This window comes from Nicotiana tabacum, chromosome 8, assembly GCF_000715075.1.
Source record: "Nicotiana tabacum cultivar K326 chromosome 8, ASM71507v2, whole genome shotgun sequence".
In the NCBI taxonomy this organism is placed as follows: Eukaryota; Viridiplantae; Streptophyta; class Magnoliopsida; order Solanales; family Solanaceae; genus Nicotiana; species Nicotiana tabacum.
The window spans coordinates 186,857,540-186,885,000 of NC_134087.1; the positions used below are offsets into that span (position 1 = coordinate 186,857,540).

The window sequence follows — 27,461 nt, forward strand, 5'->3', positions numbered from 1 at the left end:
TTGTTTGTCAGTATACCATTCTGTGGAACACCTTCCCCAAATACATTGTAGGCTGCACCATTTCCTGCTCCCCCTCTCTTTTTTGACTTAAAATCACAAGTATATCCCACTATCTTGTAACAATTCTCTTTACTATGCCCCTTCATCTTACAAAAATCACACGAGATGTTGTAATATTTCTTAAACCTTTGGTTACCCACAGCAGTTCTAGTATATAATGCAGCATCATAATTTCCTGTAACTATAGATATGTGAATTTTGACCCTCCCCGAGATTTTTTATATATTAGCGAAAATATTTAACTTAGGCATAATATAGATATTTTAAGTAATTTTGACTCTTTTACTTAATTTTATTACAAGAAAACAAAAAATCACAAAAATAGGTTAATTAATATTTTGTAGTCATTTTTAATCTAAAAAAAATCTTAAAAAAAAATATATACAACAATAGTGTCGTATTTTTATTTCAATATGATATTTGAAAATACCAAAAATAGATTTGTTTTAATGGTAAGTTTTATTTTAATAATTATTTGAATAGTAGTAATAATTAACAAATAGGCCCGTACTTTTAATCCGTTTGCAGCGAAAGAATAGAGCTTGGGCTCGAGCAACCTATCTTTAGGCCTAATTTTGGACCTAGCCCATAATTGTCAAGCCCATAATTCCTAGGCCCATACCCCTTAACCTAAAACCCTACCTAAACCTAGACTATATAAATAAAAAGAAAAAACAAAAAAACAAAAAATGAAACGAGAAAGAGGCTGGGAACAAAAGAAGGCAGTTGCGCATGGATAACAAAAGAAGGGGATGATAACGAAGAAGGGCTGAAAAGCATAAAGCTGCGCAGACAAAAAACGACCCCACCCCCTTTTGGATCGTCATCTTCACGAGACTACCCCTGGCCTCGTTTTTATTGTCCTTCAGAAAACCAGAAAAGGAGAACGATACAAGTACCCTCCCCGCATCTTCTTCTTCATCGAACGACCCCCCCCTCCACGTAGCTTTCATCATCTTCTTCGCTGGAACGATAGGAGAAAACCCTAGGAGCCTGAAGAAGAAGCAGCGACGCCACCCAGCTTCGCCGGAAATCCGGTGACCTCACTCACCTCACCCCTCTCCTTCCGTTACTGCCTCACCGGCAAATGACAACACAAACCAGCGACCAAACAACTTAAACCAGCCGCTATTCGTTGAAAACCAGAGGCACGACGTCACCGGCGACCACCATTGAAGTCGGCGAACACATGCACACACACAGTCACGCATATGAACGGAGTAAGGGAGCGAGCGTAAGGCAGCTGAAGTTTCGGAATCGTTTGTGAGTTCGAGTCGTGTAGAAAGTTGCCGCGTTCCGTTCGTACATCGAGGTGAGGCGGGTTTCGGGTCCGGCGAGGTCGTAAATTTTTCGAGGTTAACGTTCGTAGCTCTGGTGCTGGTTCTGTTTACTTTTGGTCAGTTTTTCTTGCCTCTGATTATTTTGTTCACAAGTATTATTCATGAGTTTAATGCATCGTTTGATCAATTTTCTTATTTGGAATAGTTAGTTTATTTGCTTCAATTTATTGATGATCTTGAACTTCCATAGATGAGTTTTTGAGCTTCTGTCATTTTCTGCTCTGGGAGGCATCCCTTGATGTGATATTTTCATTGTATAATTGATGTGGTTGCTTGAATAAGTTTATCAGGGAACTTTGTGGATAGTTGTTTGCTACTAGGATATGTTTCGTTTCTTTGTAGAAAGCACTTTGTTGGTTGTTGAGTGTTTCATATTTTCGTTTCTTATGGAAAATTTATAATCCCAAAGATCTATATGAGATGATTAACACATCAACACATAAGGTTAATTTGCCGTAAAAATGAAAAGTTTATGATAATGTGTTTATGTTAATGTTTATGTGTTTATGGAAAAATTAGTGCGCACTATTTATGTGTTGTATAGTCTTATAAAATGAAAAGTTCACCGTGTGGATTAATTCGAAGTTGAGCCATTTGGGTTATTGGACATAAAACTAAAATTAGTTTTTTTTTTGCTTTTAAGGATATTTGTTTGGTTTTGATTGTATACGAGCTAAGGGTCGGTTTGGTTTGCTAAATTCTAGCAGAACGTTAATAAGTCGTTAAGTTCTCTTTTGGGTGAATATGACCGTGTTTGCTGGAAATTCATGGAAGTTGAAGGTCACATTTTTCTCTCACGCACTATATTTATGATCTATGGCCTTCCTATAATCTCAAAGTTTCGGAAGAATAATTAATTGCGCTAGTTGCTTTAGGCGCGTTCTTTTAATAATTTTACTTTCCTAAACTCGGGTGTGCATTTCATGTGACCCTACCATAATTTTGAATAATGATAGTAGAAGTGAACATGTTAAAACCCGGGGGTGCATTTCATGTGACCCGGTTCTAATTTCCAACAAGGTTAAATAGAGCGTGTCGTGAACCACCGGTGCATTTCATGTGGTGTGGCTTGCGATATGTTTTAAATGACTTTGAATTAATTCTTTAAATAAGTAAAAGCGTTTAAAAGGTTAAATTGGCACATAGGTTCAAAATGTTCTAAAATCAGATTATTAAGCCGAATATAACATTGAGCGACCGTGCTAGAACCACGAAACTCGGGAATGCCTAACACCTTCTCGCGGGTTAACAAAATTCTTTACTCGGATTTCTGGTTCGCGGACTGTTAAACAGAGTCAATCTTTTCCTCGATTCGGGATTCAATCGGTGACTTGGGACACCATAAATCTCCCAAGTGGCGACTCTGAATCTTTATAATAAATCTCGTTTCGATTGTCCTTTAATTGGAAAAACTCCCTTTATTTAGACCCTTCCGGGGGTGTAGGTAAAAAAGGAGGTGTGACAGCTCTGGCGACTATGCTGGGGACAGAACCCAGAATCTCTGGTTCAGGGTTCAAGAATTTGAGCTTAGAATACTTGTTATAGTTGGCTTTATCCATTATCTGATTTTGTTACATGATTTGGGCCTAATGTGCTAATTGATTGCTTTTACCGCTTTGATATTCCGTGAACTGTATATAAATTGTTGCGAAATCCCTCTTCTCTCTGAGTCTTCTAAATCATGAAGAAGTGTGCACTTCGTGTGACTTCTTTTATGTTAGAGTCATATTCCAAATTTAGAACGAGGTTCAGACGGGTAAGCCAAGTCTAGAACAAATAAACCCAGATTTTTTAAACCTAGAAAAACACAGCCTCATGCCGGATCCCTAGTAGGAACGTTTGTCTGCATCACGTGCATTTGACTTAGGGGACTCAACACAGGGGTTGGGCCTATCTAGGACAGGTGTACCCAAAATAACGGACCATCTTGATGCATCCTATGTGCTACATGTTGCATTTCTTCAAGGGTAAAAGGGTCATTTGGAGGACCAATGATAATTGAGGATGAATGACAAAAAGAGAGAAAAAAAAGGAAAAAAAAAAAGAAAAGAGAGGCTGAAGTGTGAGGATGAAGCGAGTAGGGCCCAATTATATTTTTGTTACATTTTATTAAGAAAAAAAAAAGCATGGAAACTTCAAAAAGATTTTGCACTCTTTATCATTTTTCAAAAATCGAATAAAAGAAAATCCAAAATGATTTTGCATGTTTCGTCATTTTTCAAGAAAAAGCAAGAAAAAATGTGATTTCTATGAATTAGTGATTTTTTATTATTCTCGCCTGTATCCAATCTGCCCGAACTACGCATACTTGATTCTCGTCTTTCGGGGCGTGATACGTAGTCAACCCACATAGGGTCCGGTCTTCCTAGTATATCTTACGTTCTTGGCTTTGCGGGGTCTTAGCCAAATTTTGCACTTCTAGCCACATTTTGGCCAAATAAGCCAATTTGCAAAAATAGCCTCAATCGTGTTTTGCATGTGTCTTAGGGAATATTATTGTCTCACATAGTGCTGGTTCAAGTTTTCTTATATAGGTGTGGATTTATTTATCAGAGTTGGAGCATGACGGAGCCCTAGGACATCTAGTCAGGATCACTGCATTCAGGAGCTGCTCGAGGAGCCATTTCATGTTTTTGAGTCAATCGTTTTTGTTTTATTTTTTTAGTCCTGTATAGTAGTATTTAGTCTTTTAGGTGATGTTAGAATTTGTATTGTCTAGTTAAGTTTGTATAGTCTTTTGTTACTGTATTTCTTATTTTGCATTTGGAAATGTGTTACAAGTAAAAATCCAAAAAAAGAGATGTTGCATTTTATATTTTGTTATAAATTTTCTTTAGAATACTAATTCTAGAAATGAAAAAAAATATAGTACTTCTTTAAAAGCTTTCTTTAAGGTGTTAATTCCAAAATCCAAAAAGATCTTCTTTTAAGTGTTTCTTCGGGAAACTAGTGAAAAATGAAAAAAAAAATCTTTTATTATCATTAGAACTTTAGGATATTGTACATAAAAAAAATACTTTATCTTTTGTTTATCATTGGAATTTTTCCTTTAGGCAATCAGAATTGAAATCCAAAAACATTCTGTTTTATCTTTTTCATTGCTTGCTTCGAGATCTTGCGTCAGGATATCAAATGAGGATTCAAAATGTCTTTCTGTGATTTATTCCTTAGATTTCCTTCAAAAAAAAACAAAAAATATTTTTCTCTTTTAGGGTTTTTCCTTGATAATTTCTCATAGAGTACCTGTTTCAAAAAAGAAAAGAAGAAAAAAAAGAAAAAAAAAAGAAAAATGGAAACGTTAGTATGTTTACTTTATTCCCGATCTTCCAAAACTACGCAAAGATCTGATTCATGCGGGGTCATGATATGTAGGCAACCTACATAGGTTTGATCGAATCATTTTTTTAACGTTAAAAGACAAGAAAAAAAAAAGGAAAAAGAAAAAAAATGAAGAAAAAGGGGGAACGAAAAAAAAAAGGTGAAATTGTGGGATGTGAGATATGAGGGAAAGAAAAGAGTGATGAAAAAAAAAAAGAGAAAACGAAATGAAGGAAAATGGGCAAGCCAGCAAGTACCAGAAAAACAAAGAGAAGAGAGGTTGAAATGAACAAATTGGGATGATGCCAAGTGACCTTGTGACCCTCGAAGTCATTCTTGGACCGTAAATTATTGCTAGGTGCATGGCACGAAATGTGATATTTTTAGCTGTTAAATGCTCTAACGCTAACATGATGACTTCATTTTGTTCCTTTTGTTCTCCTCATTGTAGCAGAAGGGTGGTTGGTTTGTGGTTCTTAAGACAACTCATCCATTCAATACAAGGCCAAAGGGCAAGGTAGCCATGACTAGCAAAAACTTGGGCACGAGAGTTGTTGACCCGTCAAGGGAGTTTGTGGAGTCAGAGTCTGAATTGAAAGTGGAGTTCCAAAGGGTGAAACAACAGATGGCAGAAATGTATCAGTCTTGGATCAGGGGGCATCCTCCGCCTTCATTCCCCACTAACTACACCGAAAACCCTACAACTATCCCACCATTATCCCAAATCCAGATTCCCACTGCTGCTGATATCACCCCACAACCTTTTCACACTCTACCCGCCAAAACCACCTCGTATCCCGCTCCTTTGGCCACTCATGCTCTTGTAGCTCCTCCCTCATCTACTTTTCCTTGATCCTCTAACGAGGTTGTGTTCAAAGTCCCTGATGCCCAACACTATGCACCAGAACCAACTTTCAAAGTCTCAGATTCATACTCTCCCGCTCCTCATTTTGAGCCTCCTGACGAAACTGAAAAGCTTGCTAAGACAGTGGAGCAGGATGAGATATCCAGGAAGGTGAAAATCTTAGAGCAATCTTTAAGAAACTTGCAAGGGATAGGGAGCCAGATGAGCGTGTCTTACAAAGACTTGTGTTTGTTTCCTGATGTCCAACTGTCTGTTGGGTTTAAGATGCCAAAGTTTGATTTGTATGACAGGCACGAAGATCCCGTGGTCCACTTGAGAGGTTACTGCAGTAAGATGAGAGGCATCGGTGGGAAAGACAAATTATTGATGGCATATTTTAGTCAAAGTCTGAGTGGGGCAGCCCTGGAGTGGTACACCCGCCAAGATGCTGGCAGGTGGTACACGTGGGATGATATGGCTCAGGCCTTTGCCAGGCACTTTCAGTAGTTGTCCAATGGGGCTTGGTAACTAACAGATGTAAAAGGTGAATGTGTGGATATGGTTATCAAGTCTAGTACAATCAAAAGATCTTACAAATGTTCTCTTTGGTCTGTTTAATTGTGTAGTTTGCACTTGCCATATTTTGGATATTGGAATGACGAAGACATTTTGTTCTGCTATCTAAACACTTTATCCTTCGTTACCCCTTTGAGCCTCATTTATTTTCTTTCATACCCCTCGTTCTGAATCAGTAGCAAAGATCAGAAACACAAGCATGAAAGATAAGTAAAGGAAAAGGAAAAGAAAAGAACGAAAAGGGAGAGAAGAAAGAAAATGAAGTTGAAAAAAAAAAGAGAAAAGAAAGAAAAAAAGAGGAAAAAAAAGAAAGAAAAAAAACAACAAAAAGAGAAAAAAAGTAAAGAAAAGAAAATAAAAGAAAAGAAAAATAGGAAAAAGAGGAAAAGAAGAAAAAAAAAGAGAGAAAAGTACAAAAACGAAGCAATTCCTATGTCATGAACTACGTTCGACCTGATTCCTTTTAAGGATACGTAGGCAGCCTCACGGTTTGGTCTCAAAAAAATAAAAATCCAAAAGTCCCCAAGCAAGAAACTGGGGTAGAAGTTGTGGTTGTTGCAAGAAATCTGATTCCAAAAGTTGTAAGTCTGAATCCACTTGAATTGTTTTGAGCCTTTGATACCCTTTCTTGCTAACCCTATCCAAAAGCCCACATTATGGTCCAAAGAAAGACCTTCCGATTAGTCTTCGAGAAATTTCAGGTCAAGCAATGAGAGATAATGCATAGCAGAGGCAACACTTTGGTCCAAGCAGGAAAATGTTGAAAATGAGAGAGTTTTATTGGTGAAAACCTTCACGGGCACCGTAAGGCGATGGGAGCTGAAAGAAATAATAAAAATGAGAGAGTCTTATTGGTGAAAACCCTCGCAGGCACCGTAAGGCGACAGTAAGTTGAGAGAAAGAACAAAATGAGAGAGGCTTGATGGTGAAAACCCTTCGGGCACTACAAGTCGAGTAAGGACCATGAATCAGATTGGAAAATCAGAGCATTGAAGCCCAGTTTCACGGCGAAGAAGTACAATAAGAGTTGAACATCGGACTCGCTTGGCAGATTAGGCCATCTGATAAGTGTTTAGTTTTCTTGTTGGGAATCATCTCTTTCCACTGTCCTTACTTTGTTCCTTTTGTTTTGTTTACTTCCCCTTCTTGAGTCTATTTGGTTAGAACAAGTGAGAAATGACTTCAAAATTTGCTACCAACTTTCCAATTGTATAGAATAGAATTTGTCTAGCACATCAAAGTGGCATAAGTCAAGAAAGAACAACGTGAGCACTGAGTTGTTAACAATCAACATGCTTTGGGATTCATGCGAAATACAAAGGTTTGGTATATATCAATTCATGAACAATGCAATAGATAGAGGATGTTGGGTGAACGGATAAAAGGTATTCTCTGTGATGAGGTTGACAGAGAAAGTGGTTAACCAGTGATAAGCGAGGTCTTCCAAGCAGAAATCAAAGTTATTGTGGCAAGTGAAGGAGCAATAGGCCTCAAGGTCAAGGCCAGTGGTTTAAGTCAAGAAATAACAACATACGCACTGAGTGGGTGGCAATTGACGTGCTTTGGGATTCATGTGAAACACAAAGGTTTAGTAAATGTCAGTTCATGAGCAATGCAACAGATAGAGGGTATTAGGTCTGAACGGAGAAGAGGTATTTTCTGTGATAAGGGTGACCGAGAAATTGGTTAGTCAGTAAGCAAGCAATATCTTTCAAGGTGAAATCAAAGTTATCATGGCAAGTGAAGGAGCAATCGTCGCAAAGTCAAGGCCACAAACCAACCACCATGTTTAAACTCACAAGTTTTCTTTGTCTAAAATAGGGATGGAAGCTACGTTCATATCAAAGCTTGGAAGGTTGAAATTTTTAGGTGTACTGTCCCAATTCTGCTTACTCAAAGGCTATTGAGAAGATCACACATCACCACCGGGAAAAGCATTTCCTAGTCTGGGTTTTCAAGTTATATTTTGCTTTTGGAGGCGCACTTCCTAAATTGAGATTTTACCACTAGGAGACGCACTTCCTATTTGGTTCATTTAAGTTCACTCCTAGGAGACGCACTTCCTAGTTTGAGTCATTGATGTTTTACCCCTAGGAGACACACTTCCTAGTCTGGGTCTTTCGGGTTATATTTTTGCTTTAGGAGACACACTTCCTAAATTGAGATTTTACCACTAGGAGACGCACTTCCTATTTGGTTCATTTAAGTTCACTCCTAGGAGACGCACTTCCTAGTTTGAGTCATTGATGTTTCACCCCTAGGAGATGCACTTCCTAGTCTGGGTCTTTCGGGTTATATTTTTGCTTTAGGAGACGCACTTCCTAAATTGAGATTTTACCACTATGAGACGCACTTCCTATTTGGTTCATTTAAGTTCACTCCTAGGAGACACACTTCCTAGTCTGGTTCATTTAAGTTCATTCGTGGAAGACACACTTCCTAGTTTGAGTCATTGAAGTTTCACCCTTAGGAAACGCACTTCCTAGTCTGGGTAGTTCAAGTTATATTTTTGTTTTAGGAGACGCACTTCCTAAATTGAGATTTCACCCCCTAGGAGACGCACTTCCTAGTCTGGGTAGTTCAGGTTGTATTGTTGTTTTAGGAGACACACTTCCTAAATTGAGATTTTCTCCTAGGAGACGCACTTCCTAGTCTGGTTCATTTAAGTTCATTCGTGGGAGACACACTTCCTAGTTTGAGTCATTGAAGTTTCACCCCTAGGAGACGCACTTCCTAGTCTGGGTTTTTCAGGTTATATTTTTGTTTTAGGAGACGCACTTCCTACATTGAGCTTTTCCCTAGGAGACGCAATTCCTGGTTCCACGCACTACAGTTATACCCTTTGGAGACGCACTTCCTAGTCTGGGTTTTTTTTAGGATACACTTTCAGGAGATGCACTTCCTAGTTTGGATCGTATGAGTTTTAGTCACTGAAGTTCTCATCCCTAGGAGACGCACTTCTTAATCTCGGTCATTTAAATTCATTACTAGGAGACGCACTTCCTAGTTTAAGTCATTATTGTTCCACCCCTAGGAGAGCATTTCCTAATCTTGGTATTTCAAGTTATATTTTGGTTTACAATATTGCTAACAACTTACAAATTGCCTAGTTACCAAACTGGGGCAGAAAATTTTCTTTGTTTTGTCTATCTTGAAGTCAGGAGCCCGCCTGGAGAGCAGGGAATAAATTTCAAGTTGAAGTTAGGAGCCCGCCTGGAGAGCAGGGAATACTTTCAAGCGTAGCAGTCAGGAGCCCGCCTGGAGAACAAGGGAGTACAATTTAATGTTTTAGTTTTCAAATTCTTTGCTTTGTTTTGAAGTTAGGAGCCCGCCTGGAGAGCAGGGAATACATTTCAAGTCAGCAGTCAGGAGCCCGCCTGGAGAGCAGGGAATACTTTCAAGCGTAGCATGTCAGGAGCCCGCATGGAGAACAAGGGAGTACAATTTAAATTTTAGCTTTCAAATTCTTTGTGTTGTCTATCTTGAAGTCAGGAGCCCGCCTGGAGAGCAGGGAGCACTTTCAAGTTGAAGTCAAGAGCCCCCTGGAAAGCAGGGAATACTTTCAAGTCAGCAATCAGGAGCCCGCCTGGAGAACAAGGGAGTACAATTCAAGTTTTAGCTTTCAAGGTTTTATTGATATTTGGTAATGTGATCCATTTTACACTTATATCTGTGCCCAGCCACCAAACCGGGATAGAAAATTTTCTGTATTTTGTCTATTTTGTTGAAGTTAGGAGCCCGCCTGGAGAGCAGGGAATACATTTCAAGTAAGCAGTCAGGGAGCCCCGCCTGGAGAATAGGGTCAGTTTTTACTTTAGTCAAGCTTAGTTTATAGTTTTCCTAGTCTATTCTTTAGTTTACTTTCATCATTGCATCAATAGTACAAGTGGTTTACAATTTTGCTAACAACTCACAAGTCTTCCTAGTGCAAACTGGGGCAGAAAAATTTCTTTGTTTTGTCTGTTTTGTTGTAATCAGGCGCCCACATGGAGAACAAGGGGAGACAACTCAAGTTTCTATGGAAAGCAGTGTCGAAAGAAGACAACTCGAGTTTCAAGGGAAAGCAGTTTCGAAGGAAGACAGTTCAAATTTCAGGGGAAAATAGTCCAAGGTGCAAGGGAAAACAGTGACAAGTAACAAGAGAAGATGGTTCAAGTTCAGCAATCAGGCGCCCACCTGGAAGAAAGGGAATTCAATTCAGAATGCAATTCAGGTCAGTAACAAAAGAAGCTCGCGTCAAGAATGCAAGTCAGCAGTCCTAGATGATCAACAGAAGTTAGTCACAATAAAGGAAAAGAGAGAAAGGCAACAAGTTAATCCAAATGTAGAAGTTGATGAAGGATGTGAGCTGCTCAAGACATGGCCGAGGTCACAAGCACTACATGTCCGGTCTTGGTCCGAAACTCTGAAGAAGAACGAGCTAGCACCTGCAACTAGCAAGCGTCAAGGTTCAAATCTAAAGTCTGCATAAATAACCATTCAAAACTCAAGATCAAGCTTCAGAAGACTTATAGATAGGAATCCTGTAACTTGTAGTTGATAGGCTTGTAAGCACGTGATTTTTGCCCTATATGAGAATTACTCCCAAAAAATTCAAAAATAAAATAATTTTTCTTGGTGTGCAATTTTTGTGATATTTTGTGTAACTATTTGTATGTTTGTCTATGCATGTTTATTTGTTAAATTAATAAAAAATACAAAAATAGGCATCTTTTGCATTTTTAGCATTTAATGTCCAAATGAACAATTTTATGCTTAATTATTACTTAATTGTGCGTTAATTGTTATTGGAAGTTAATTTGCGTTTTTATAACTTAATTTAGTTCTTAATAATAATTTAAGTACTTTTATAATTTAGTTTTAGAAAAATAAAAGAAGAAAAGAGAAAAAATACAAAGAAAAATCGGATTGGGCCACTTCTTCAATTTCAAACCACAGGCCCAAATAATTGCCCAACTTTCCCCATGACCCGGTCCGTTTCAAACCGGGTCGATCCGGTCCGCTCCATTAACCCAACACCCCTTCTTCATTTTTGTCCAACACAAAACAAAACCGAAAAAATAAAAAATAAAAAGTGAAATATCACTATTAATAGTTTTATTTTTTGTTTTTTTATATATATAAAAAAATCCGAAAATATTTTATTTTATTTATTATTTTTATTTTAAAATATATATATATATAGTAATTTCGGAAATGATTTTAAAAAAATAAAAAATAAAAAAATAAGTAAAAGAATGTAGAAAATTTAAAAAAAAAGTAAAAGTTTTAAAAAGTTTAAAAGTAAAATAAGGTTGGAATTAAAAAATAAATATAAAGGTATCTGAAAATTTAAAAATTTAAAGTAATTGAAAGTAGCATTTTTAAAAGAAAAAGAAAAGATAGTGGTTTGTTTTTTAAAGAAAAGTTAAATAAAGTGAGATTCTCTTTTAAAAAAATAAAAAGTGGGATTTTAAATAAGATAAAGTAATTAAAGTTGGAATTTTAAAAATAAAAGTAAATAAAGGTGGGATTTCTTTTTCTAAAAAAATAAAAGCAATTTGTAAGTGGGATTTCTTTTAATAAAAAAATAAAAAAATAATAAAAAAACAAATCTGAAAATTTCGAAAATTTTGCTATAAATAGAATAGAAAATTTAGGAAGAAGGGGTGGAAAAAAAGAGGAAAAACTAGATAGAGAGAAGAAGAAAAGAGGGGGCGGAGAGAGCAGTATACACTCGATATACACTCTGGATACACAGAATATACAGGGACAAAATTCATTTTGGAGAGAGTAAAAAAGATAGAAACAAATTTTCTGAAATATTGAGAGTGGAAGAACACCATAGAGAGTTCAAATCTAGAAAGAAAAAAATAAAGAGAGATTTCCGCACTATTTGTCTTCTCCATTTTTACTAGTTTTCTCCGTGTTGCTGGGATTTCTGGACTGAGGTGTTGAAGCTACTGTGTTGGGCTTTCTGCTGCTGTATGTTGCTGTGTTACATACTACTTTGCTGATCTTCTTCTTCTTGTACTGTCATTTCCAGGTACACATTTGTACACTCTCGGTTTGAAGCGAAATGAAATATTAATCAAGCTTTGTTCCTGTTGAATCCCTCCTGTTTAGATTTGTGTTTGAATATAATTTTCCTTTCTTTGTATAAAAATGTAGTCGATTAATTAATGAGTAATGGGCTTGCATATGTATAATTTCTTCATCTAATAAATTTAGTTTAAATTAATCAAATACTAGTTAATTTGTTTTTGATATTATGGTGTGTCAATCTCATGTTCCAGTATTATTGAATAATAGAATATAGAATGAAAGCAATTTTTCTTTGTACAAACTCGACCGCAATTTTCCATTCACATTAGCCGTAAGCTAATAACTAATAAGTTTTTTTTTCCAGCATGTAATTAATTGAGAAATTTTCTTTTATTTTTAGAGACAAACTTAATAGAAGAAATGTAGTCACTATAGGTTTATCTTTAAAAATAAGAATGAGATGAGCCTCGCCAAATAAAAATACAAAATTGCGGGGCCCTCAGTAAATATTTGCTTTATATTGCTTAGATTTCGGGATGGACCGTTTAGCAAAATTCCACGGCCCTACCCAAAGTAGATGATACGCTAGTCGCTTTAGGCGCGCCTTTAATAATTTAATTTTGTTAAACTCGGGTGCACATTGATGTGACCCAAATCCAAATCTCAACGGAGTCAAAGTGTGTCGACGACCACGGGTACATTGATTGTAACGCGGTTCGAGATACATTTTTACAACGTTGCAATTCCTTGTAAAAAATAATAATAATAATTATGAAAGCGGTAAAAAGTTAAAATTTGCACATAAGTTCATATTTGTATAAAATCAGATAATCAAGCCGAATATAACAGTTGAGCGATCGTGCTAGAACCACGGAACTCGGGAATGCCTAACACCTTCTCCCGGGTTAACAGAATTCCTTATCCGGATTTCTGGTGCGCAGACTGTAATATGGAGTCATTCTTTTCCTCGATTCGGGATTAAAATTGGTGACTTGGGACACCCTAAATCTCCCAAGTGGCGACTCTGAAATAAATAAACAAATCCCGTTTCGATTGTCCTTTAATTGGAAAAAACTCCCTTGCACCCCATCGGGTGCGGAAAAAGGAGGTGTGACAGCTCTGGCGACTCTGCTGGGGATTAAACCCAGAACCACTGGTTCAAGGTTAAGAATTCGAGCTTAGATAAATTGTTATATTTGGCTTTATCTGATTTTTACATGTTTCAGCCTAATGTGCTAAATGCTGCTTTTACCGCTTTGATATTATTTGAACTGTATATAAACTGTGCCGAAACCCTTCTCTTCTTACCTCTTGGGATGTGCTTACTGGTTGAGACTCCCTATTCTGTTAGTGTCGTACCCTAAATAAAAGAGGCTCGGAAAGTTTCTAAGCCGGCTGACCTTTTGGTTCCCGGAAAGGAGCTCCTTCCTCAGCTCGAGTTGTCCGCTCGGGTACACTGTCTAGAACACCGACCCAGGTTTTGAACATAGAATAACGTGACTTCATGCCGGATCCCTAGTAGGAACGCTTATTTGCATCACGTTGTATTTGACTTAGGGGACTCAACACAGGGGTTGAGTCCGTCTAGGACTAGCAACCTGATATGAAAAGACCATCCTGATGCATCTTATTTGTTTTTTGTGCATTTATTTTGTCTCACTGACCGGTGTTTGAATATTATGAATATTGTGAAATTGGAAAAAAAAATGAAATAGCGGTTAGGGAATTGATTGTTTATTTTTGAAAAGAAAACAAATGCCCAAATACTGTCAAAACTCTGCCAAAATTTTAAGAAAATGAAAAAAAATGTCTTATTAGTTTGTTTTATTAAAAGCTAAGAAAATAAAAGTCGTCGTTCTGTTTTTGTTTTTCAAAAATAAAAAATAAAAAAAATATATAGTTTGTCTTGCCATGAAAATGAAAATAAAAAAAGAGTCTTATTTTTAAAATGTTTTTTTTTATTTTATTTGCTTATGAAAATGCAAAAAAAAAAAAAGTCTTTCATTATTTGTCGCAAATATATATATATATATATATATATATATATATATATATATATATATATATATATATATATATATATATATATATATAAATCCAAAAAGTTTTTATTTCCAAAAGATATATATATCTTTATTTGTTGCAAAGAGTATTTGTCTTGCCAAGAAAATTCAAAATAAAATTCCAAAAAGATATGTCTTGCAAAAAATAATATAAATATCTTTATTTTCCATTGTTGATAAAACAAAAATAATAAAAATGTTTTCTTTTAAGAAAAAAAATCCGAAAATATTTTGATTCTTCTTTCAAAATTGAAAAGAAAATTCAAAATTCAAAAAATATTTTTTAGGAGCATTTCTTTTATCAAAAGTAAAATTCCAAAAATATTTTTTTTTCTTTAGAATAAACAAAAACTTCCTTTTACTTTTGAAATTTTCAAAGTTCAAATCAAAAGAAAAGGAATTTTTTACAAGTTTTTCTTTCAAAAAGAAATCAATCAAAAAAATATATATACTTCCTTTGAGCAGTTCTTTCACAGTTCCAATAAAAAAAATATTAGTTCATTTACTTATTCACGAGACCCGAACTACGCGGGTTTGATTCTCACCGGATGTGACATACGTAGGCAACCCTCATCGGGTCCAACCCCCCTTTTGCTAAAAAGCCAAAAACAAATAAATAAATAAAAAAAAACATGTCATAAATAAGTCGGGTGATGTCCAACCCCACCTTTTGCTAAAATAGCCAAAAGCAAATAAATAAATAAAAAAAAAACATTCAAATTTTTAATTCTGTCATAAAGAGGTCGGGTGACGCTGTTTTGTCAAAACATAGCCGAATGTTCCCGAAAGGGACGCCGGAAGGCTGACTTTGCATAAACAGCCACCTTCGGATCATTTTTAAGATTTGGTCCAGTTGACCCACACAGCCTTAAAAATCTTCGTCCCCGAGGCGTTGAAAGGCCGTGTTTGCAATGTTGAGTTTTCTATTTTTGAAAAATGATAGAAAAGAGTCATAAATAAGTAAGGGTGATGCTGTTTTTGTAAAAAATAGTCGAATGTTCCCGAAAGAGACGCCGGAAGGCTGACTTTGCATAAACAACCACCTTTTGGGTCATGTTTAGGATTTTGGTCCAGTTGACCCACACAGCCTTAAAAAATCTTCGTCCCCAAGGCGCTGAAGGGCCATGTTTGCAACACCACGTTTTTATTGTAATTTGAAAAAAAAAGAGTCAGCGGTCAGGTGAATACCTTTGGGTTTTGTCAAAAATAAGCCAAGCCAACTTCGGCCGCGTCTTAAACCGTTCTTGTCGAAATAGCCTTAGAGTATCTTTCAGTTGTCGAAAGGCTATTTTCGTAAAAGAATAGACAAGTTTGTAAAGTGTCATAAAATAATCCTCCCCGGCCTCAAAATTCATGTGAAATTTGGAAGGGGCCACATTTGCAAAAATAACCATTTGGTTGCATTTGACAAACGGGGAAAGAAAGCTGGCCGTTTGTTTTTGAGTTTGTAAATCTTTTGATTAGAATATGCGGGTTGTTTGATTTTCAAGTTTGTAGGTCATCTTTAAACCTTTGAAACCCAGTTTGTTTTAATATGAAAATTAAAAAAAAATGTTGAGTATTGTTTATCTTTATTGGTCCGAACTACGCAAGGTCTGATTCATGCGGGGTCATGATACGTAGGCAATCTCCATAAGATTCGACCACAACAAAAAATGAGAAGCAAAAAAAAAAAGAGAATGAAAAAGAAAAAGAAAAAAAAAAGAAATGAAAAAGGGAAAATGAAAAAAAAAATCGAAAAAAAAGAAAAAGAAAAAAAGATGTTGTCAATAATGAGGACCGACTGAGTCCATTCTAACCTGTTTTGTTTTGAATCACAAAGAAAGAAGGTGGTTGGTTTGTGGTAAGCCGGAAATACAAGATCCAAAAGCACGCTTTGCGGGGATCAGGCGTGATGACAGAAGCATTCGAGTCCTATTGGGAACTTGTTGACTAAGGGTGATGATATTGAAGTTGGCAATGGTCTGGCAATACTGATGCAAAGCTCAGTGGCTAAGATGCCAGTTTCGCTAAAGTGGGAGGACGCTCCGTTCCTTGGTTAACAAGAAAGAAGCATTTGGTGGCTTATTTTGTTGTCATTTCTGTTTGTTCGGATTATTAGGATTGTAATTCGGATTTTGTTTTGTGTCAATATCTTTCCGCTTATCTTTCCGTTTTGTCACAGCGGTTTGTTTAAGTTTGTCCAGGTTGTTTTAGGATTTTATTTTGGTTTGTTTCGCTTGTCTTGTTGTTCAAACCATTCCACCGGTAGTCTAAAGCAAATCCAGTCTTTTATTATTTCCAGTCATCTTTTTGTTTAGTCCTTTTATCATTTTTGTTCAGCGCCGATTCTAGTGACATGACATGTGCACACAGTTTGGGCCTAACCTTAAAAGTTAATCATAAAACCCTGGAAAGGCGATCAGACCATTTAAAGGAAATAAGGACGGTTGAGATTATTCAGAGCTCGAGTCATATGGAACTGGGGCAAGTAAAATATAAAGAAAACCGTTAAAATCAAGATTCGCCAAATTGGCATGAGAATGAGAGTGTCACCCAACGGTGCCTTAGAAATGACAAAGGAAAAATAAAATGTTTAACATAATTGTCAAAGTCCAGCATCATCGGAAGAGACTATAAATCTATTGTTTAATTGTGTTGTTTGCACTTGGCATGTTTTGAAGACTGGAATGACGAAGGCATTTTGTTCTGCTACCCAAACACTTTATCCTTCGTTACCCCTTTTGAGCCTTATTTATTTTCTTTCATACCCCTCGTTCGGAATCAGTAGCAACGAAGAGAAAAAGAGAAAGAAAGAAAACAACAAAACGAAAAAAAGAAAAAAAAGAAAAGAAAAGAAAAGAAAAATGATAGCATAAAAGAAAAGAAAAAAAAAGAATGTCAAATGAAAAAAGAGGAATTGGGAACTACGTTTGACCTGATTCCTCAAAGAGGATACGTAGGCGCTTCACGGCTCGGTCATATTTTTGAAAAATGAAAAAAAAAATCAGTTAGGATATCCCCAAGCAAGAAACTGGGGCAAAGGTTGCGTTTATTGTGAATAAATCTAATTCCGAAGGTTGTAACTAATAACCCAAAATTAATGTATTTTTTTGAGCCTTTTATACCCTTTCTTTCTAGCCTATCCAAAACCCACATTACGGTCCAAAGAAAGACCTTCTGACCAGTCTTCAAAAGATGCCAAGTCAGACAAATGAGAGTCTTACCGGCGAACATAACATTCTGTTCCACAGCAGAAAGGACTCTAATCTCCAACAGAAAGAGTCATACCGGCGACACTCCAAATCCCCAGCTGGAAAGTAATACAAATGAGAGAGTCTTATCGGTGAAAACCTTCACAGGCACCATAAGGCGATGAAATCTGAGAGAAAACCAAAATGAGAGAGGCTTGATAGTGAAAAAACCCTTCGGGCACTACAAGTCGAATAAGATTGGGAATCAGATGGGGAATCGTCAAGGGAAGGTCTTGAGAGACGATTGACGGCAGAGGATAGGCCACATACGCATGTCATGGCCATTAGAGTCGGTATCTGCGTTTGATAGATTTTTATTTATAGTTTCTTTTGTTAAAGAGTCATCTTTTCCTTTGTCTTTATTTTGTTTCTTTTTATTTTTTCCTTTCATAGGAAAATTCCCTAGTAGAGTCTGTTTGGTCGGAACCAGTGGGAAATGACTTCAAAATAGGCCATCAACTAGTACATCCAAGTGGTACAAGGAACAGGCGCAAAACCCGTGTCAAGAAGGGTATCCCTATCAAGATGAGATTGATAAAAGGGATGGGCCAGTGTCAGCAATTAATATCATCCCCAGCAAGTTTGATAGCATAATGGAACACAAAGCTGGGAAAGGAGAAAGAGGAAACCATCCCCAACAAGAGTGGCATGACCGCTTACCATGTTTTTAAACTAACAAATTTTTCTTTGATTTAGAAACAGGGAAAACGAACGTTATTGATGGCGGAAAGACAGGCCATAAAGAAAATCATCAAACCGGGGCAGAAAATTTTCTCATTGTGAAAATTTTCTCGAAGACAGGTGCCCACCTGAATAACGAGAGGAATACTTTATGTCTTAGTATAGACAGGCGCCCACCTGAATAACGAGAGGAATACTTTTTGTCTGTGCATTTCATATTTCAGGCACCCACCTGTATAACAAGGGAATACATTTCATGTCTTTACCATTAGGCGCCCACCTGTATAACAAGGGAATACATTCCACGTCTGTTCCAATAGGAGACGCACTTCCTAAGCCTAGCCTTTACCAATAGGAGACGCACTTCCTAAGCCTAGCCTTTACCAATAGGAGACGCACTTCCTAAGTCTAGTTTTGCCAATAGGAGACGCACTTCCTAAGCTTTACCCATAGGAGACGCACTTCCTAAGTTATTTCACCCATAGGAGATGCATTTCCTCCTAAGTTTATTTTTACCCATAGGAGATGCATTTCCTCCTAAGTTTGTTTTAGTTTCACCCATAGGAGATGCATTTCCTCCTAAGTTTGTTTTAGTCCACCCATAGGAGATGCATTTCCTCCTAAGTTTGTTTTAGTCCACCCATAGGAGATGCATTTCCTCCTAAGTTTGTTTTAGTTTCACCCATAGGAGATGCATTTCCTCCTAAGTTTGTTTTAGTCCACCCATAGGAGATGCATTTCCTCCTAAGTTTGTTTTAGTTTCACCCATAGGAGATGCATTTCCTCCTAAGTTTGTTTTAGTCCACCCATAGGAGATGCATTTCCTCCTAAGTTTGTTTTAGTTCCACCCATAGGAGATGCATTTCCTCCTAAGTTTGTTTTGGTCCACCCATAGGAGATGCATTTCCTCCTAAGTTTGTTTTAGTTTCACCCTTAGGAGATGCATTTCCTCCTAAGTTTGTTTTTTACCCATAGGAGATGTATTTCCTCCTAAAGTTTATTTTTACCAATAGGAGACGCACATCCTAAGTTAAGTTTCACCAATAGGAGACGCACATCCTAAGATAAGTTTCACCATTAGGAGACGCACTTCCTAAGTCAATTTCACCAATAGGAGACGCACATCCTAAGTAAGTTCCACCAAGAGGAGACGCACATCCTAAGTTAGTTTCACCAAGAGGAGACGCACTTCCTAAGAAAAATTTCACCAATAGGAGACGCACGTCCTAAGGAGACGCACTTCCTAAAAATAGTTTCACCAAGAGGAGACGCACATCCTAAGTTAGTTTCACCAACAGGAGACGCACATCCTAAGTTAAGTTTTACCAAGAGGAGACGCACTTCCTAAGTAAGTTTCACCAAGAGGAGATGCACATCCTAAGTCAGTTTCACCAATAGGAGACGCACATCCTAAGAATAGTTTCATCAATAGGAGACGCACTTCCTAAGAATAGTTTCACCAATAGGAGACGCACTTCCTAAGCTAAGTTTCACCAATAGGAGACGCACTTCCTAAGCTAAGTTTCACCAATAGGAGACGCACATCCTAAGGAGACGCACTTCCTAAGAATAGTTTCACCAAGAGGAGACGCACTTCCTAAGAAAAGTTTCACCAAGAGGAGACGCACATCCTAAGTTAGTCCTAAGATAAGTTTCACCAAGAGGAGACGCACTTCCTAAGAATAGTTTCACCTATAGGAGACGCACTTCCTAAGAATAGTTTCACCAGTAGGAGACGCACTTCCTAAGCCAAGTTTTACCAATAGGAGACGTACTTCCTAAGTTATTTCACCCAATAGGAGACGCACTTCCTAAGTTAGTTTTACCCAATAGGAGACGCACTTCCTAAGAAAAGTTTCACCAATAGGAGACGCACTTCCTAAGTTTATTTCACCAATAGGAGACGCACTTCCTAAGTTTATTTCACCAACAGGAGACGCACTTCCTAAGTATAGTTGTACCCATAGGAGATGCACTTCCTAAGTAAGTTTTACCAATAGGAGATGCACTTCCTAAGTTTAGTTTTTCCCAATAGGAGACGCACTTCCTAAGTTTATTGTACCCAATAGGAGAACGCACTTCCTAAGTTCAGTTTTACCATAGGAGACGCACTTCCTAAAGTTCAGTTTTACCATAGGAGACGCACTTCCCAAGTTCAGTTCTACCAATAGGAGACGCACTTCCTAAGTTTATTGTACCCACAGGAGACGCACTTCCTAAGTTTATTGTACCTAATAGGAGACGCACTTCCGTAAAGTTTAGTTTTGCCCATACGAGATGCACTTCCTAAGTTTACTTTTATCCCATAGGAGACGCACTTCCTAAATTAAGATTTCACGCATAGGAGACGCATTTCCTAAATTATTTTCATTCATAGGAGACGCACTTCCTAGTTCAAAATCATTAAGGTTTCACCCATAGGAGACGCACTTCCTAAGACTATTTAACCCCTAGGAGACGCACTTCCTAAGTTTAATTTCGTGCATAGGAAACGCACTTCCTGAATTAAGTTTACTTTAGGAGACACACTTCCTAGTTTGGCTTTTTCAGGTTATACTTTTACTTTAGGAGATGCACTTCCTAGTTTGGCTTTTTCAGGTTATACTTTATTTTAGGAGACACACTTCCGGAATTGAGATTTCACCCTTAGGAGATGCACTTCGTAGTTTGATTCATTTTGAGTTCGACCATAAGAAACACAATTCCTAGTCTAGTTCTTTGAAGTTTTCACCCTTAGGAGACGCACTTCCTAGTTTAGCTCATTCCGATTCAACTATAGAAGAAGCACTTTCTAGTTTGAGTCATTGAGGTTTTTTTAGCAGACACATTTGCTAGCAAGAGTTTTGGTTTTACTCGTAGGAGATGCACATCCTAGCCTAGTCTTTAGTTTACTCTCATCATTGCATCAGTAGTATAAATAGGTTACAATTTTGCTAACGACTCACAAATCTTCCCAGTGCAAACTGGGTTAGGAAATTCTCGTTTGTTTTGTTTGTTTTGGTTGTAGGATCCCACCTGGAGAATAGAGGTTGTTAAATTCAAGATGATGAAGCCAGGCGCCCGCCCATAATAACAGAAGAATACATTCCAGTCTTTACTTTTCAAGTGTTGAAGTTGGGAGCCCGCCCATAATAACAGAGGCATACATTTCAAGATCAAGTCAGAAGACAATAAAACAGAGGGTTACAACAAGAATCTCCAGCAGGAAACAATAAAATCTCAGCACCGGAAACAGAAGGTCCCAGCACAAATTCAGGCGCATGAGTCAAAAGGAAGAAAAGAGGCGTCTTGAAAGAAGCAGCTGGTGAACATTAAATCATGCCCAGCATAACAAGTCTGATGAAGAGAGCCGTACCCACCAGAGGAACCGCCAAAAAGCTTGATGAAGAAAGCCATGTCCCTAGCGGACCGAGCAAAATGATGAAAACTGGTATTCAGAAAAGCAAAAGGCCAGTATCACGCCCAAATTCAAGAAAGAAAAGCACCGGAGGAAACACAAGCCGACAAGAAAGCAAGGCAACAAGAACAAATTTTAGTCTAGCCTAGCTTCTTGTTTTCTTTTAAGCACGGTGTAACAAGGAGATCGGTAAGCAGTGATAACAGCATGCAACAACAGTAACATTGCAGTCCCATGGTAGTCCCAGCTACCAAAGCTTCCCGAACTACATTGACCTGATCCCGAACTAAAATAAAGAGAGATTTCCGCACTATTTGTCTTCTCCATTTTTACTAGTTTTCTCCGTGTTGCTGGGATTTCTGGACTGAGGTGTTGAAGCTACTGTGTTGGGCTTTCTGCTGCTGTATGTTGCTGTGTTACATACTACTTTGCTGATCTTCTTCTTCTTGTACTGTCATTTCCAGGTACACATTTGTACACTCTCGGTTTGAAGCGAAATGAAATATTAATCAAGCTTTGTCCCTGTTGAATCCCTCCTGTTTAGATTTGTGTTTGAATATAATTTTCCTTTCTTTGGATAAAAATGTAGTCGATTAATTAATGAGTAATGGGCTTGCATATGTATAATTTCTTCATCTAATAAATTTAGTTTAAATTAATCAAATACTAGTTAATTTGTTTTTGATATTATGGTGTGTCAATCTCATGTTCCAGTATTATTGAATAATAGAATATAGAATGAAAGCAATTTTTCTTTGTACAAACTCGACCGCAATTTTCCATTCACATTAGCCGTAAGCTAATAACTAATAAGTTTTTTTTTCCAGCATGTAATTAATTGAGAAATTTTCTTTTATTTTTAGAGACAAACTTAATAGAAGAAATGTAGTCACTATAGGTTTATCTTTAAAAATAAGAATGAGATGAGCCTCGCCAAATAAAAATACAAAATTGCGGGGCCCTCAGTAAATATTTGTTTTATATTGCTTAGATTTCGGGATGGACCATTTAGCAAAATTCCACGGCCCTACCCAAAGTAGATGATACGCTAGTCGCTTTAGGCGCGCCTTTAATAATTTAATTTTCTTAAACTCGGGTGCACATTGATGTGACCCAAATCCAAATCTCAACGGAGTCAAAGTGTGTCGACGACCACGGGTATATTGATTGTAATGCGGTTCGAGATACATTTTTACAACGTTGCAATTCCTTGTAAAAAATAATAATAATAATTATGAAAGCGGTAAAAAGTTAAAATTTGCACATAAGTTCATATTTGTATTAAATCAGATAATCAAGCCAAATATGACAGTTGAGCAACCGTGCTAGAACCACGGAACTCGGAAATGCCTAACACCTTCTCCCGGGTTAACAGAATTCCTTATCCGGATTTCTGGTGCGCAGACTGTAATATGAAGTCATTCTTTTCCTCGATTCGGGATTAAAATTGGTGACTTGGGACACCCTAAATCTCCCAAGTGGCGACTCTGAAATAAATAAACAAATCCCGTTTCGATTGTCCTTTAATTGGAAAAAACTCCCTTGCACCCCATCGGGTGCGGAAAAAGGAGGTGTGACAAGGCTTAGCTAGTCTTTTTCATGTTTTGATTTTTGATTTAACAATAGGACTGCGGATCGGAACCTCAGCGGAACGGCACCTCGATCGGATCTCCACCTCGGCATACTCTGTCATCTCACTCATTTCTAAACTACACGTGGCCTGATTCCTTTAAAGTCAAGGATATGTAGGCAGCCCAGATACCAGGGCTCGGTCACACTCCCTTCTCTCTTAGCTTTAGTCTCTCCAAATAAGGGTCGGGTCAAAAACCTGTCTAGTCAGTATTTGTCTGAATACTCTATACGTTTCCAGTCAAAGAGGGGCAGCTGTAGACATGTGATTTTTGACCCTCCCCAAGATTTTTTATATATTAGCGTAAAATATTTAATTTAGGCATAATATAGATATTTTGAGTAATTTTGACTATTTTACTTTATTTTATTACAAGAAAACAAAAAATCACAAAAATAGGTTCATTAATATTTTGTAGTCATTTTTAATCTAAACAAAAAAATCTTTAAAAAAAATATATACAACAATAGTATCGTATTTTTATTTTAATATGATATTTGAAAATACCAAAAATAGATTTGTTTTTATGGTTAGTTTTATTTTAATAATTATTTGAATAGTAGGAATAATTAACAAATGAGCCCGTATTTTTAATCTCGTTCGCAGCGAAAGAATAGAGCTTGGGCTCGAGCAACCTATCTTTAGGCCTAATTTTAGACCTAGCCCATAATTGCCAAGCCCATAATTCCTAGGCCCATACCCCTTAACCTAAAACCCTACCTAAACCTAGACTATATAAATAAAAAGAAAAAAGAAAAAATAACGAAAACTGAAACGAGAAAGAGGCTGGGAACAAAAGAAGGCAGCTGCGCATGGATAACAAAAGAAGGGGATGATAACGAAGAAGGGCTGAAAAGCAAAAAGCTGCGCAGACAAAAAACGACCCGACCCCCCTTTTGGATCGTCGTCTTCACGAGACTACCCCTGGCCTCATTTTAATTTTCCTTCAAAAAACCATAAAAGGAGAACGATACAAGCACCCTCCCCGCGTCTTCTTCTTCTTCATCGAACGACCCCCCCCACGTAGCTTTCATAATCTTCTTCGCTAGAACGATAGGAGAAAACCCTAGGAGCCTGAAGAAGAATCAGCGACGCCACCAAGCTTCGTCGGAAATCCGGCGACCTCACTCACCCCACCCCTCTCGTTCCGTTACTGCCTCACTGGCAAATGACAACACAAACCAGAGACCAAACAACTTAAACTAGCCGCTGTTCGTCGGAAACCAGAGGCACGACGTCACCGACGACCACCATTGAAGCCGGCGAACACACGCACACACACAGTCATGCACATGAACGGAGTGAGGGAGCGAGCGTAAGGTAGCTGAAGTTTCAGAGTCGTTTGTGAGTATTTATGTGTTGTATAGTCTCGTAAAAATGAAAGGTTCACCGTGTGGATTAATTCGAAGTTGAGCCATTTGGGTTATTGGACATAAAACTAAAATTAGTGTTTTTTTTTGCTTTTAAGGATATTTGTTTGGTTTTGATTGTATACGAGCTAAGAGTCAGTTTGGTTTGCTAAATTCTAGCAGAACGTTAATAAGTCGTTAAGTTCTCTTTTGGGTGAATATGACCGTGTTTGCTGGAAATTCATGGAAGTTGAAGGTCACATTTTTCTCTCACGCACTATATTTATGATCTATGGCCTTACTATAATCTCAAAGTTTCAGAGGAATAATTAATTGCGCTAGTTGCTTTAAGCGCGTTCTTTTAATAATTTTACTTTCCTAAACTCGGGTGTGCATTTCATGTGACCCTACCATAATTTTGAATAATGATAGTAGAAGTGAACATGTTAAAACCTGGGGGTGCATTTCATGTGACCCAGTTCTAATTTCCAACAAGGTTAAATAGAGCGTGTCGTGAACCACCGGTGCATTTCATGTAGTGTGGCTTGCGATATGTTTTAAATGACTTTGAATTAATTCTTTAAATAAGTAAAAGCGGTTAAAAGGTTAAATTGGCACATAGGTTCAAAATGTTCTAAAATCAGATTATTAAGCCGAATATAACAGTTGAGCGACCGTGCTAGAACCACGAAACTCGGGAATGCCTAACACCTTCTCGCGGGTTAACAAAATTCTTTACTCGGATTTCTGGTTCGCGGACTGTTAAACAGAGTCAATCTTTTCCTCGATTCGGGATTCAATCGGTGACTTGGGACACCATAAATCTCCCAAGTGGCGACTCTGAATCTTTATAATAAATCCCGTTTCGATTGTCCTTTAATTGGAAAAACTCCCTTTATTTAGACCCTTCCGGGGGTGTAGGTAAAAAAGGAGGTGTGACAGTAACCACACTAAGATTAGCTCCTAACACCCCTGATGTAGAAGCTATAGCCTTTTGACTTTCATCACATACTATTATAGCATATGCTTGATTCACATTTGGTACAAGACTTCGCATAAGTATATGACTTCTAGCTTGTGCATAAGAATCGTTTAGTCCCATTAGAAATTGGTATAACTTCAATTTTTGCAAATAGATCATAAATTCCCTTGATTTTGCACAATCACAACCTGGGGCAGGAACCAACGACTCAAATTCTTCCCACAAATCTTTCAGTCGTGAATAATAGACTGATATAGATAAAGTTCCTTGGGCCAAGGTTGCAATTTCTTTATGCAGGTTGAAGGTTCTTGACCCATCAACCTTGTTAAATCTTTCAGCTAGTTCTTCCCAGACTGCTTGTGCACCTGACGCATACATTATCCCCCCAAGCAGACCTTTAGTTACAGAATTCATAATCCAAGAAAGAACTATTGCATTAACTCTTTCCCAGTGATTCCACATGAATTCAGGAAATGATTCTTTCTTGCATATACCATCTACTATCCCCAATTTGTTTCTACCCAATAAAGCTACACGCATAGGTCTAAACCTGATGGAGTAATTTTCAATACCTGTCAACTGGAACGAAATTATTTGTATGCCACTAACATCAGCTGGAGAAAGAAACAGAGGATGGTTGTAATCGATTCCTGCAATTCCTGCATTTCCTGGGTTTGAAACTCCAATACCCAGATTTTGACGATCTCCTGTAGTTGTACCATCTGAAGATTGTTCTCCGATGGAACCCATTTCAATTCAAGAAAAGCACAAGAATTTCAGAATTTCAAGATTAGCAACATGCAATTTTAACAAACATTAAATGCCAATTCTTTGACTAGAATATCTAGCGAGATGGCTCTGATACCATGAGATAATTTGATAGAAGGTGAATGGGATGAAGCCTAGTTAGAAGCAGAAGATAGAATATAAGAGACTAGCAGAAAGAAAAAATAAGAAGAGAGAAAGAAAAGAACGTATGTCTGTTATTTTCATTTCTTCTTTTTTATCACCTCTTTACATATGTATATATAAAGTATTTAACACTAACTGATTTAGCTTAGTGTATAAGTAAATGACTAATGTACCTTTAGGAGAGTATCACTTAATTGTCTCAACAATTACAATCCGATGGAAACGTGTTCTTACTCTTAATTTTTTCTATTTATAACTTTAATTCCCAATTCTATTTTTTTAACAGAATGGTGGTGAAATGAGTAGTGGGAACTTCATGCTTTTGTCAAACTGCTACTTACTTTTGGCAAAACTTGATTGACTTATTTCATCTCTTTCTTTTATTCTGAACGTAGCAAAATATATATCTAATTCATGAGCAATCGAAGATTCATAAGTTAATTTTGCGAATGGTTACTCAACTTTTAGTTTACTTTATTAAAATTATATATTAATTTTGTAATAAAAAACTAATTGTATTATGCTTATATATCACAGAAAATAAAAAATATTAAATTTATGACTTTGATGCAATACATTAAGAGTGATATGACTATCCTGGAGTGGAAAGGGTATAATATATCCTCTTCTTAGTTCAAAATAACTACTGCCTCTATCTTAATTTATGTGACGATATTTGATACGGTACGAAATTAAAAAAAAAAATATTATTGAAATTTGTGGTTGAAAAAATCATAAATATTTATATGGTTATAAGTTAATTCAAGTAGAATTCTAAAGATAAATTATTTCAACATAGAGAAAGATACTTTTTTTCTAGAACTGACCAAAAAAGAAAGAGCGTTAAATAAATTGGGATGAATATTGATGATAGGCTATAATTGTATATTTTAGTCGCTTATTACACTCTAATTTACTGCAGTTTAATTGAGTTTGAACTTTAATCGTTAGTATTTTCCACTAAATATATGTTTTATGCCTTGTAGGAGTGATTCCGATCTATGTAGGAGTTATGGAATGAATTCAAGTGATTTAGAGCTTTGAAGTCTGAG

The 27,461-nt window shown here is 37.1% G+C and overlaps 1 protein-coding gene and 1 long non-coding RNA gene across 2 annotated transcripts; one reads left to right on the top strand and one right to left on the bottom strand.

Moving 5' to 3' along the window:
• The first annotated feature begins 616 nt into the window (after nucleotides 1-616).
• Nucleotides 617-4,143, top strand: LOC107796628 (uncharacterized). The gene is made up of 2 exons (XR_012694379.1): nucleotides 617-1,456; nucleotides 3,935-4,143. It is a non-coding gene; the product is annotated as an uncharacterized LOC107796628 (long non-coding RNA).
• A 1,388-nt stretch (nucleotides 4,144-5,531) lies between these two features.
• Nucleotides 5,532-26,247, bottom strand: LOC107767340 (uncharacterized). The gene is made up of 2 exons (XM_075220733.1): nucleotides 25,462-26,247; nucleotides 5,532-5,612 (listed from the first exon to the last, which is right to left on the bottom strand). Exons 1-2 carry the CDS (start codon nucleotides 26,245-26,247, stop codon nucleotides 5,532-5,534), a joined length of 867 nt encoding a protein of 288 aa, XP_075076834.1.
• Between the last annotated feature and the right edge of the window lie 1,214 nt (nucleotides 26,248-27,461).